This window comes from Marmota monax, unplaced genomic scaffold, assembly GCF_021218885.2.
Source record: "Marmota monax isolate L192 unplaced genomic scaffold, Marmota_monax_Labrador192_F-V1.1 WCK01_AAM20220418_F8-fsc00033, whole genome shotgun sequence".
NCBI classification, from domain to species: Eukaryota; Metazoa; Chordata; class Mammalia; order Rodentia; family Sciuridae; genus Marmota; species Marmota monax.
The window spans coordinates 12485794-12499906 of NW_026694282.1; the positions used below are offsets into that span (position 1 = coordinate 12485794).

Consider the following 14113-nt stretch of genomic DNA (forward strand, 5'->3'; position numbering starts at 1 on the left):
ACATGCCTGTAATCCCAGTAACTCAGGAGGCTGAAGCAGGAAGATTGCAGGTTCACGGCTAGACTGAGCAAATTAGTGAGACCCTGTATCAAAAAGGACTTGGGATGCAACTTGGTAGTAAAACAACTCTGGGTTGAATCCCTATTACTACCCCCAATCAAAAAAGAAAAGAAAGAAAGAAAAAGAAAATTGGAGGCTCAAGATTTGGGGATAGAGTTCAGTGGAAGTGTGAGTGCTTCACATACACAAGGCTCTGCATTCTATCCCCAGCACCAAACAGCAGGAGTGGGGAATGGAAAGATGGAGGGAAGGGAAGGAAAGAAAGTGGCTTGGCTAACTAAAATATGTGAAACTGTTACAAGGGGTGTAATAATAGCTCATTATGGATTAATGGGATATAGCCCTGAGAACAGCTGAAATCTTAGGTTACATTACAGCTGAAATCCTAGGTTGCATTAACTTTGCAACCTATCTAAGATTATGGGAAGTGATAGTCTTCTTGGAATCATAAGTTTCTTGGCATAATACTTATAAAAGGGTAAAGAACTGGAATTCATTTGGAGTAGTACTAAGAATGGTAATAAGGAATGAAAACATAGCACATGAAGTACTGGGAGATTTAGCTTGCCCCAGGTGCAGGAAAGGAACCACCTGAATATGCAGAAGTCTTTTTGGTTTTTTTTGCTCCATCTCCCTGATTCTGTTTTCTTTGCCCTTTCAGCTCCAAAATTTGAAGGCTTGCTGAGTTGAGGGCCTTGAGGTCAGTGGAGTTTTTAGTACATCTCTTTTTGTTTATAATCAGGAGGGAAGATTGGGGAAGTTTACCCATTCCTGAAAATCATAATCAGATCTTCTCTAGATCAGAACTACTTCTCAAAGTATGAAAATCAAGATAGCTCCAACCTTTACCCTGAGACAAGAGAATTAAATTTCAAAACTTCCTCACAGTGAGAACAGATGGCACTCAATCTCTTGGTAATGTGAAGAGACCATATCTCCACTGGCTGGCTGAAGCAGGGAGTATCCAAGAGCAATGGTGTTCTTTCTGCTATAGCCCAAGATTATGGTAACAGTCCATACCCATTTCTTCATTACTGTCTGAGGGAGAGGAAGAGCCTGAATTTGAAGTATATGTTTTTGTGTACAAGTTTTATTACGGTATATTTTTTGGAGGAAAATATATTATTTCTTTTATTTCTAAATTGCCTGATAATGTAAAAACCCCTGACTACTTTTCACCCATCTGATTATCATAATGCTTAATACATAACTCAGTTACAGCACTTATGTTTCTTTATACCTTTTGTTATTGCAAACTAATAGATCATAAGCCTTTTGAGGATAAGCCAAAAATTACCTTGTTCCTTATCTTATCCCTAGTATGTATAATAGTACATGGTAGATACTCAGTAAATATATGGAATAAATAAATGAATGTAGAACTATAATCACAGCAGATACTCAGAATTAGAGGATATTTCCAAAATTACCCCATTGTATCATTGTGTCTCTTCCCATCTTTTTTGGTTTCCTCATTGTTGATCCTACCACTTCAAATATTTCTGTTTGCATGATTACACTGCCAATGTGATACTCTGATTTACTTCTTTCTATCTGTGATCTTTTACTTTCCTGTAATGTTGAATCCAAGGATAGATTTGGTAATCACACTTATCCTGCCTTAGGATTGCCCACACCTCTACATTGCCTTTTATTGGCAGGTAAGATATCAGTTCTCCACTTGGAAATCACAGAATAGACCAGTTCTAATGCTCCTACCACTCTCCTTCCTAGCCGTGATATCAGAGGAAATTTCTTTGAAGCTTGGGATTCTGCTGAGATATGTGGAGCTCTGTCCCATCTAATCTGGCTGGCCAGCTTGCAGCTAGAGACATGTACCAGATATACTTTCCAATTCAATATGTTGACAGCTAGGAGGAATATTTGAGGAGAATGAGGGGAAGAGTCTCCACGTTTCTGACTTGGATAATAAGTAGATTGTGAGGACATTCAAATATAATATGGAGCTCACTTCAGCAGCACATAAGTAAAAAACAAATGTAATAAGGAATTAAAATGGGTGCAGATTTTGAGGGGGAAAACTAATAAGTTTAATTATAAGTTTGAGATGTTGAAAGGATTTCAAAATCAGGGAAAACATTAGATTTGAGGGCTTTTAAACCACAAGAATGAGTGAGATTGTTACTAACTCATTAGTACTTAACTCAGATTTTAAATGAAGAAGGAAGAGGAACCCATGAAGACAGAAAGTGATCTGGGAGTAAGAAAAGACAGAAAATTGCCCCCCCCCATAAAAAGCAAAAACAAAGCATAAAGGGAAACAAAGAAATAAGAAAATTGAAATAATCCGTCTGTAATGGCAAATCTTGCAGGGTAAGATAAAAACTGAAAACTGCCCTTTGGATTTGATAATTTAGGACTCAGAACTGTATTGAGAGCAGTTTCATTTGGAAAAAGAGGGAAAACCTCCTGCCTTGAGGATCAAAAGCAGGATAATAAATAAAAAAGGAATGTGTAGGGAATTCTCATAAGTTTAGAAGAAGAAATAAAAGGTGGTAATTAAATTTGCATAAAGCTAAGAATCCAGGCCTTCTTCCTAATCCTTTAATGCCTGATCAGTCTCTCAAGAGTGGAACTTCTCAGACAGCTAAAACAAGGTACTATGGACTTTATTTATAACCTAGGCCATGGCAGATTCAGAGCTACTAGATGTTCTAGTACTTCACGTATATTTTAATGACATTTATATGTATCACTCTCTGATCAAGAGTAGTGTTGTCCCAGATCATGTATCCTAAAATCTTTAGCTTTTTTTCTTTGTTTTCCATTAAAAAAATTTAGTAAGGTAAGTGAATGGTTGACATTTTTATGGGATTAATTTTTAGCCCTGTCTTATAATATTTTTTAAAAACTTAGGTATATGAAAAATTTGTTACTAATAACAAGTTACCTCTCACTTCTCCCTCACAACGAATCATACTGCATTATTATAGTTATTGTTAGTATACTGTTGTTAATTTTCACTATGTAGTCATTCAGTAAAGTTATTAATGTATTCAGAGCCTTACCTGTGTTGACAAAGTATTTCCCATTGGTACTGATTGTAGCCTAGCTAGGAACTCATGACCACATGTATTCACTTTATCTTTCACTTTTAGCCTTTTACTACCAGTAATATTTTGGGACCCTGAAGCTTTTCTCAGCATCAAGGCTATCCTCAGTGAATTTGAGAAAAGCAATTTCAGACCATAGGGCAAAAAAGTAGTTTGCTGACCTCGTAACTCACCACAAAGCACATGGAGATCCACGCTTCCCCAGTAATTAGAGTTCTACACCCAGTTTATTACTCTGTTTCCTAACTTTACTATCTACCCAGATCTTGAAAAAAACTCAATACCATGTAGTAGGATATATAGAACACACACTGACTATTGGAACTTTAGTCTTTGGACTTTCCACTGTGATTACCCACTTTCTTGGAATTCTTATTTATTTATTGTTTTTATTTAGTTTTTTTACTGGTGCATTGTAATTGTGCATAATGTTGGAATTTGTGGTTACACATTCATACATGCACACACTATAACAATATAATGTGACCAGTGTCCCTCCCTAGCACTTCCCCTCTCCTTCACCCCTGCTCTTTTTCCTTTACTGATCTCCCTTTGATTTTCATGAGATCCCTGCCCCCCACACACACCTACTTTTCTTTTCCTTTTTTCTCTCTAGCTTCCATATGTCAGAGAAAATATATGAACCTTGACTCCAAGTTTGGCTTATTTTGTTTAACATAATTGTCTCAAGTTCCATCCATTTTTCCTACAATTTCATTTTTCTGTATAGCTAATAAAACTCCGTTGTGTATATATACCACATTTTCTTTATGCATTCATTCATTGATAAACACCTAGGCTGGTTCTATAGTTTGGCTATTGTGAATTGTGCAGCTATAATATATCACTATAGTGTGTTGACTAATTAGGATAAATACCAAGGAGGTGGTATAGCTGGGTCATATGATGGTTTCATGCCTAGTCTTTTGAGGAACTTCCATACTGCTTTCTATAGTGGTTATAATACAATCACAAGAAAAGTGTAAAAGTTGAACTCTATTCTTAAAGTCCTTCTAGAGGCCACTTCTAATCTGGATCTCCCTTAGAAATATTCAGCTTGTTATTCTTTTCATACCTGCTGGGTATCATCTTACTAAGCTTACTAGTTTCCACAGAAAGCTGAGAATTAACTGACTGGGATCAAGAAACTACAGATTGAAACAATCACACATTATTCTTTTTTCTCTACCTGGGAGCTGGGAGCTGCAGCCATCTCACTATTCAAAATAGCCCTGTGTGCCTCCAAAGCTCAGCATTACTGTAAAATCCTATTATAAAGTAATCATGATCCCTAATGTTCTCTTTGTTAGGCTGACATGTTATATTTCATTTATCTCACTGGGCCTTGTATTTTGTCCCTTTAGACATGTCTTTCATGTTCATTAAACTCGACATTCCCCTTTCCAGTTAATACCACCATCTTCTCAGTTGCCTAAGCCAGAAACCTGTGTATTATACTTGACTCCTCCCTCTCTAATCCTCAGCAAAACCCATTCACTTTGGCTCTTGAATGTCTCAAATGAAAATCCAATTTCCATGCTTATTAGATCTACCCTACTCCAGGCATATTTCATCATTCATCCAAACTTAGTCCCTCTTAAAGTTCTTCAATAATTGTCTTTAGGAGAAAGTCCAGTCTTTAATATGTATTTTATAAGGTGTTTTGTAATCTGCTTCATCTCTGTGCTACCTTTCTAAAACTTCACATTCTCTTAGCCCTACCACTTTCAGTTTCTCATGTTTTCATATCCATCCTCACTTCCACACTTTGGTATTGGTAATTCTTTGACATTCCATTTTCTACATCTTGACAAAGTAACTCCTATTCTTTTTTTTTTTTTGGTACCAAAGATTGAACCCAGGGGTGCTTAACCACGGAACCACATCCCTAACCCTTTTTAAATTTTTTATTTTAAGAAAAGTTCTAAGTTGATTAGGGTTTCTGTAAGTTGCTAAAGCTGACTTTAAATTTGGAATCCTCCTGCTTCAGCCTCCTTAGCTACTCGTATTCATTCTTTATATGCAGCAAAAATTTACTCCTTTAGAGAATTTTTCCCAGTCCCCGAACCAGATTAGTTGTCCTTGCTGTCTACTCCTGTTTTTCATATGAAAGCACTTAGTACATTTTAACTTTAATTATTTGTTAAATCCCTAGGCTATAAGTTCTCTGAGAGATGTTACCCTGATAGCTTGTTTGCTGTTGTGAACTATTTAAAGACAGAATGTATCTCCTTCAGAACTTAGGCTTCCTGTCATCAGTAGTGTTCATATGTTATTAGCCCCACCCTGGGAATAGAAAGCCTATAAGTCCTTTCCAGTCAGGAGACTGTTTTTCCAAATAGTCAAGTCACAAATATATATATAGCTCCTTTAAAATACTCTGTAAGTTAATGTAAAAGAATTTCAACCAATTAAAAATATCAAATATTCAGTGAATAATTGCATATAGAAAACCTAAAAGATATTTCTAATTTAGAATATTATAACTGGAAGTTTTGAAATATATGTTATATTTTGTATTTCTTATAGGTGAAATGAATCAGAAATACAAGGAGCTAAAAAAAAGGGAGGAAAATATGGACAGTAAGTGATGATCTTATAACTATAAAATATATTTCAAATTGCTTTTCATTGATACCAAATCAGAGATCCCATTTTAAGAAGACATAATGGCTAATAAATGCAAAATATGAATAATTATAGCACTTTTTTAATTTCTAGGAATTTTAAAAGGAATATATATATATATATATATATACACACACACACATACATATACATACATGTAGGCATGAGGTTTTTTGTTTTGTTTTAATGGGGATAGCGTCTAAAACTAGTATTTACATTTGTAATTTGTATAGAGGGAGCTATAGACCACTTATTGTTTGAATGTTGAATGTCTTTTTTTTTTTTTTTAGAGAGAGAGAATTTTTTAATATTTATTTTTCAGTTTTCGGTGGACACAACATCTTTATTTTATTTTTATGTGGTGCTGAGGCTCGAACCCAGCGCCCCAGGTATGCCAGGCAAGCGAATTACCGCTTGAGCCACATCCCCAGCCCTTGAATGTCTTCTTATACATGACTATGTTCACCTTCATATCTTTCACTTTTTTACAGCTTTTTATGATGTCTCAATTATTAGCCCTCACCTCTGCTCTTTTTCCTTGTTTCTGTTACCAACTATAACTTTAGTGGTCTTTGGTTAGAGTTTTTCCTTCACTTTTTTTTTTAATCTCAGCTTTATAAATAGATCTTAAATTAAACTTTGTATATTTATAAAATATATAATTATCTACTACCAGTTTCCTTTTTAATTATCATTTTGCTAATATCTGAAGTTGTTTAGGTCTGATGTCAATTGTTAACCTTCATAGATAACTTTCTACAAAATGGCAATTATCAATTCTGATTTCACAATAACTCAATTTGTTTACAGTCTCAGCAAGTACCAAAAATTATTTCAAAATTAATTCCTTGTTTTCTTTATTTTTTAAGTGCTTTTTAGTAGAGAAGTAGGTATAAGATCAAGGAATGATGTGTCACAGCTCCGTATGTTGGAAATAGTATGGCATCTGACATTTAGATGTATCTTAATAAATATTCACCTACTAAATGTTTAATGAATGAATTAAAAGAATTCCTATCTTCCAGAATTTTAAAAATTGCAAGGCACTTCATCCAGATTTCTTCCTAAGGGTTTATTATAGTTTGTTTTCTTAACAAAATAACCTCTGATAGACATTATTATGTGTAAAAATCTCATATGATTATTTAATATATGACTGATATAGAAGCAGGCTATTGGTAGCTAAGATCTGTAGTTAAATGTTGAAGATGGGGCATAAATAATAGTTTTTTTTTTTTAATGTTGATTATGGTCTCTGACAACCATATTCATTTAAAAAAAGTTCTGTTAAAGACTGTTTTGATTAAAAAATATATTAAATGTTTAAGTAGAAAAAAAGTATAATAGAAAGATAGACCATATTGATGTTTATCTCGTATTAATAGTAAAATTTGTAACTAATTTTTTTTTTACTTTTTAAAAGTTCCGTAGGAACACTTGAAGAGTATAAATAAGAGCAAAATTATGTGCTAGTTCTGTATTAGAAAGATGAAGGGATGATTTCCTAGACTATTTATTTAATCTGAATGAATTATTAAATTTATTTTGAGATTAATCTAACCTAAGTTAAATATACATTTTCAGATAAAATAGATATTTAGTAATATTAATTTCATAAAGCCAATGGCCAATTATAGGTGTTAATAATTATAGATGTATCAAGGAGAACCTATGTAAAAACAGATGTTTTCTGATTTTTATTTTATTTTTACTGTTTGTTTCTTTTGAGCCTATATTTTTAACTTCCTAGTTTACCCATATCAAGTTCATAACGACAGGCTTTAAAATTTTGAAAGTTTGTAGAAATGTTCTTATTGAGAAATTATCCTTTAGTTAATAAAAAATTAAGCAGTGGTAGTTTAAAATTTATATTTGTTTTGAATTTCTAAAATGTATTTTAATTTTAAAGACCTAAAAATCAGGGTTTATATAGTGTTAACTATATACAGCAGTATTCTCTCTTATCATATTTTTCATCTGTCAGCTTTTATAGAGACTTTTGAGGAAACTAAGAATCAGGAACTGGAAAGGAAGGCACAGATAGAAGCCAACATTGTTGCACTTCTGGAGCATTGTAGTCGAGTAAGTACCATGTGTGTGTTTTTGTGTCCCCATTATTTTCACTGTGATTAACTTTCCAAATACAAAAATGGAAGGCTCATATTATGTCTGCTCACTTAAACTATTTCCTTTATATTCCTTTGCTTGCTATTTTATTTATTTAATTTATTAATTTTTCTTTCTAGCAAAGTCTTAGTTAATTAGGCAATAGGAGAAAAGAATGAAATATGTATAATATCGGTATTCAGCAATAAGTGAGGGACTTATTAAAGTAATTATTAAGATTTTTTTTTCTTCCCTGTTTTATTTGAAGTAGTAGAAAAACTTTTACTCAGAAAATTTCAAAACCTAAACATTATGTGGAAATGTTAATATACTTTACATTGTAATTTTCATTATAAATAGAGTTTTTTCTTCTAGATATACCCAATGAGTAAATTGAATTATCAAAATAGTTTATTGAACATCTGATATGTGTGATACTATTATAGGAAAGTCCCTGATCCCTTTTCAATATTTTTAGTTTTAAGACTACAACCAGTTCGTAAAATAGGGTAGTTTATTTTTTTCTACCGTGAAATAAAGTAAATTTAAAAATTGAGTTTATTGCCTATTTATTTTGAGAGATTTTGAATTTCTATGCAATATCAAAATTATATGATGTATTTAAAAAAAATAATACTAATGAAAGCATCCCATTCTTCCACAGTATTTCTCAGTGGTTTTTATTGAAGAGTTAAGTCAGTGGAATTTTTTCTATTTTTATTTATAAATATAGAATATAAATCGTATGAAACAGATATCATCTATCACCAATCAAGAGTTAAAGATGATGCAAGATGACCTTCATTTTAAATCTACTGAAATGCAGAAATCACAAAGTACAGCTAGGAATTTGACTTCAGGTAAGAAACTGGCCTAGACTTTATATTCTTTCTTTATTTGTTTTTGTAACAAATTGGAACTTTTTTTATTGATGTTATTCTCTCTGGTTGTTTTTGAAAATCTCATTGAGGAAGGGTATAAAATATATCAATGTTATATATAAAATATATCAATGTTATTCTCTTTGACTTCTTTGGAAATTGTTGAGGAAATATATTATTTAGAATTTGTATTACTTCAATCACTTGTGGTCTCATAATTTTATATGACTATTTTTTATCAACTTACTAGTATTACATTAGTATATTCTCATTCATATAACAACATTTATTGAACGTAGACCATCCTATACTTAACGATAGTTTGACTTATAATTTTCTTTTGACTTTACTGTGGTACTAAAGCAAAACATATTCGGTAAAAACTCTTTTGAAGTTTGGATTTTGATATTTTTCTTGGCTAATGATAATATAGTGTGATATTCTCTTACAGTGCTGGACAGCAGCAGTGAGCCACAGGTTCTAGTTAGCAATGCAATCATTAGGGTCAACAACCAGTATTTTACATTGTACTGTGTTACTAAGTATAAGGTTCAGTAGGTTAGGTATCTTAAGTACATTTTTAACTTCTCTTCAAAATGGGTTTATTTGGAAGTAATCTCATTGTTAGTCAAGAAACATCTGTACTTCCTCCTTGTCTGTGCTGTGTCCTGGGAAATATCAAAGTTAAAGCTGGATGCTAAAGTGGTAAGAACACATTTTTATCAGTAATGAAGTAATAATGCAGTAAAGAAAGGATCCAGTGTGAATTAAATTTAACTTCAATTTCTACAGAGATGACTGGGAATTTTAGGGAAAAAAACAGATGCAGGGCCTGTCTGCTTGTTCCCCCATCCCTGAAGGTTCATTAGAATAGGGAATTGAAAAAACAACAGACTTTGGTCAGCATAACTGTTGATTAAGCCAATTGTCAATTAACCTATGTAGGCTTCTATAGAGACTCTGACCTTCCTAATGATTACACTTCAAAGGAATGGCTTTCAGATCCTTGAGAAAGACACTTCTGAGTTGTAATGATGTGTATACAACTCAAAGGGACTGAGGACGGTTTCCCATTTGTAAGCCTTTTTTAGTAAATGTTCTAAGACAGGTGCTCAGGGGACTATTGTCAGATATCAGAACAAACAGTAAATTCTTTGGGCAATGTTGGGTTTTCTCAGGCGTGTACTTTAAGGGGTCATCCTAGTAATGCAGCCATAAGATGTTAGAATTATGTTAGTGTTTGTGTAAATCTTTTAATCTGGGGGGAAGAAAGAATTAGTGATTGTGTTGCAAGTCTGGAGTTTTTATAGGCCAAGAATAAGGTCTATTTGAGAAGGGCTCAAAAAAGCCTGAATAGAGTTTGGTAGTGAGAGAATATTTGAGTATACAGAGGTTTAAAAAAAAAAAAAACAAAAAAACCCAGCCTGTTTTCTCAAGGAACTTTCAATTGGTAGAATGTGGTAGAATGACAAACAGAGATGATAATACAATGAAATAGTGCTATCATAGAAGCAAAGCAAGCATAAGGAACAACAGAACAACATAGGGCACATATTTAGCTAAATCTTAGATAATTAGGGCAATTGTCCTAGAAGGGATGATGGTTAATTTAAATAGATTCAGCCAGGCTCAGTAGCATGCAACTATAGCAGCGCTGTCCAAGAAAAATATAATGCCAACTACATAATTAAAATTTTCTTGTAGCCGTGTTTTAAAAAGTAAAATGAGACAGGTGAATTATACTAATATATTTACCTCGGTGTATCCATGGCATCATCATTTCACCTATATAGAATCTGTATTAATATTACTATTAGTGAGAAATTTTATACTCAAATGTTTTAATTCAGTCTAGACACATTTCAAGTGTACAAAAGTCATAAGTGACTAATGGCTGTCTTTGGGATGGGGCAAGTAGAGATTAGAAACATACAAAGGTTAGCTTAAAGAGGCTGGGATAAAATCATGTAAAAAATGTATGAAATCTTTTGGATTGATAGATTCTAACTACAGTGTTTCTTATATTGGTATATGGTGAATTTGAGTTAGCTATGTTTTTGTCTACTTAGACTTACTCTGGCAATTAATGAGATTATAGGAAATAAAAATTTAATTATTTTTTGTCAATTCAGTTTAAAGATTCTTGAAATGGAATGAACCCCACAGTACTTTATCTGGATTCCCAAAATCTAAAAAGATCTCGACAGCAAAATCAAACCTGACCTGAATTGACATGAGACTATGTGTTGTCTTTAATTATCCCACTTTATATGACTCTTTATTTTAGAAATATTAACTCAGTGACTGGGTGCTGCATCAGACCCTGCTATGGAAGTTATATTATAATTAGTATGTGCATATATTACTTTTCTAAAATCCAAAGAATTCTGTATTCTGAAAACAACTGCCCAGGAGTTTTAGAAAAGGGATTATGGACCTATAAATGCATACAGAATGATCATAGTATACCTTTGAATTAAGACTTATAAGTAGAGGAAGGAAGATGGCGGCGAGGGGAGTGCATTGCCCCCGTGTGCTGCTTCACTGTGTGGGAGTATGACAAGTCAGGACGGCTAAAGGATATCTTGTTAGGAATTTCCAGCAATAGTGGGGTGCTCCGGAACCTGGAGGAAGGATTTCCATCGCACGAGGATCGGCTACGGGGACTCAAACGCGAGAGGTTTGTCGCACGGAGGGTAACACTGCTTATTCAGCAAATCGCCCCGCGGCTAGAGTCTGCAGCGCGCTCTGGGAAACGAGGAGATAGCAACGCAGGGATACAGCGCTGCAGTTTCTGCCAGCCGTGCAAGCACCGTACTCAGGGCTGAATTCTGGGTTCGAGACGGGGGAAGGAAGCGGTCCATCTCGGTTCTCCACACCGGTCAGACCACAGAGGAGGCCAGCAGCCACCATGTTGGAAAGCTGACGTCACCATACCTGTTTTCGACTGACCGCAGCTCATTCAGCCATAGAACAGGTAATTTCAGGCTTCAATTCGCCTGCGGCTTGCAGACAGATTGCTAGGGTTCAGTGCCTGGGTGCTTCTTAGAACCTGATCTTATCGGAGCGAACACCGAGCGCGGGGCGGCCAAGTTCCAGCTCCTGGAACCGTCCCGGAACCGCCCTGGCCCAGGGCTGCGGAGCCTGCGGAGGCTGCTTCTTGGACCCTGCTCCTATCAGAGCATACACCAAGCACTAAGCGGCCGAATTCCGGCTCCCGGAACTGAGCCCTCGGGGACTGCTTCTTGGAACCTACACTTATAGGAGCTTACACCGAGCACGGAGCGGCCGAGTTCCGGCTCCCGGAACTTCCCTGGCCTGGGGCTAGGAGCCCACGGAAACTGCTTCTCGGTCCGGGTCCTGCTGAGGGCCGGTCAGGACTCACCCGTTGCTTTGGTTGCCCGGCAAGGGGAACGAAATGCTGCCATTCGCATAGGATACCAACATGGCAGAGATCTGATGTCATCAGAAAGCGGCGGAGGAGAGAACTTCATCAATACCAGCGGCAACATAAACAGTTGGTCTCCTGGTAGGGGGGTGAGGCACAGACACCCGAGTCTCCTCAATTTGTCGTCGAGCCAGAGGGGAGGAGCCGGGCCGCTGCCAGCGCCCGGAGCAGGCCCAGCGGCTCGCCAGCGTGGTGACTGCGTGACCCCAATTGGAGAGGGGGCGGAGCAGAGCCGCCACCCGCACCCGCAAGGTGGGCAGACCCGCGACCCAGTGGTACATGGGCGTGGTAGGAGGGGCAGGGCAGAGCCGCCGTTCGCGCTTGCAAGGTAAACAGACCTGTGACAGCCTGGCGGGTCAGGCCCAGTGGCCTGCCGGTGTGGTGGTCACGTGACCCCAATTGGAGTGGGGGCGGAGCGGAACCGCCACCCGTGCCCGCAGGGTGAGCAGACCTGTGACCAATCTGCAGATCAGGCCCAGGGGTCCGCAGGAGTGGTAGGAGGGGCAGGGCAGATCTGCCGCCCGCGCCTCCAAGGTAGGCAGACCTGCAACAGACCGGCGGATCAGGCCCAGGAGCCTGCCGGCGTGGTACACACACCACCCTAATTGGAGTAGGGGCAGAGCAGAGTCGCCGCCCGTGCCAGGAACACGCCCAGTGTCCTGCAGGCGGGGTAGTCACGACACCCCAATTGGAGTAGGGGCAGAGCAGAGCCTCCACCTGTGTCCGAAAGGTGGGCAGATCTGCGACCGACCAGCGGGACAGGCCCAGTGGGCTGCTGGTACGACAGACACGTCAACCCATTTGGAGTAGGGGCAGAGTAGAGCCGCCGCCCGCGCCTGCAGGGTAGGCAAACCTGCAACCGACCGGCGGATCAGGCCCGGTGGCCTGCCGGCGTGGTACACTTGTCACCCCAATTGGAGTAGCGGCAGAACAGAGCCGCCGCCAGTGCCCAGAACAGGCCCAGTGACCTGCCGGTGTGGTAGCCACGACACCCCAATTGGAATAAGGAGAGAGCAGAGCCGCCGCCCGCACCTGCAGGAAAGATACGCAAGCAGTATGAAAAGACAAGGAAAGAAAGGACCACAAGCAATGCAGGTCAACGCAACTTTAGAAGAGGTAACAGCTGCAGCAGATGGAATGTCAGATAAAGAATTCAGGATATACATGCTTCAGATGATCTGGAGTATCAAGGAAGACATTAAACAGCAAAATCAGACAATGAAAGATCACTTCGACAACGAATTACGCAAACAAATCCAGGAAGCAAAGGATCAACTATACAGGGAGATAGAGGTTATAAAAAACAAACAAACAGAAATCCTAGAAATGCAGGAAGCAATAAACCAACTTAAAAACTCAATGGAGAATACTACCAGCAGAGTAGAACACTTAGAAGATAGAACATCAGACAATGAAGACAAAGTATTTCAACTGGAAAAGAACATAGACAGCTCAGCAAGACTGTTAAGAAACCATGAGCAGAACATCCAAGAAATATGGGATAACATTAAGAGACCAAACTTAAGAGTCATTGGGATACAGGAAGGTACAGAGCTCCAAACCAAAGGAATGAGCAGTCTATTCAATGAAATAATACGAGAAAACTTCCCAGACTTGAAGAATGAGACAGAATCCCAAATCCTAGAAGCCTACAGGACGCCGAATGTGCAAAATCATAAGAGATCCACACCTAGACACATTATAATGAAGATGCCCAACATACAGAATAAGGAGAGAATTTTAAAAGCTACAAGAGAAAGGAAGCAGATTACATTTAGGGGTAAGCCAATCAGGATAACAGCTGATCTTTCAACACAGACTCTGAAAGCTAGAAGATCCTGGAATAACATATTTCAAACACTGAAAGAAAATGGGTTCCAACCAAGAATTGTGTATCCAGCGAAATTAAGCTTCAG

General features: G+C 37.3%; 1 protein-coding gene across 1 annotated transcript in view; it reads left to right on the plus strand.

Moving 5' to 3' along the window:
* The window catches only part of Ift74 (intraflagellar transport 74), an 82633-nt gene that overhangs the window by 54803 nt on the left and 13717 nt on the right, over nucleotides 1–14113 (plus strand). The window contains exons 15-17 of the mRNA XM_046467344.2: nucleotides 5664–5717; nucleotides 7747–7844; nucleotides 8602–8728. Of these exons, the coding sequence (XP_046323300.1) occupies nucleotides 5664–5717; nucleotides 7747–7844; nucleotides 8602–8728 (279 nt within the window). The remainder of the gene's footprint in view (nucleotides 1–5663; nucleotides 5718–7746; nucleotides 7845–8601; nucleotides 8729–14113) is intronic.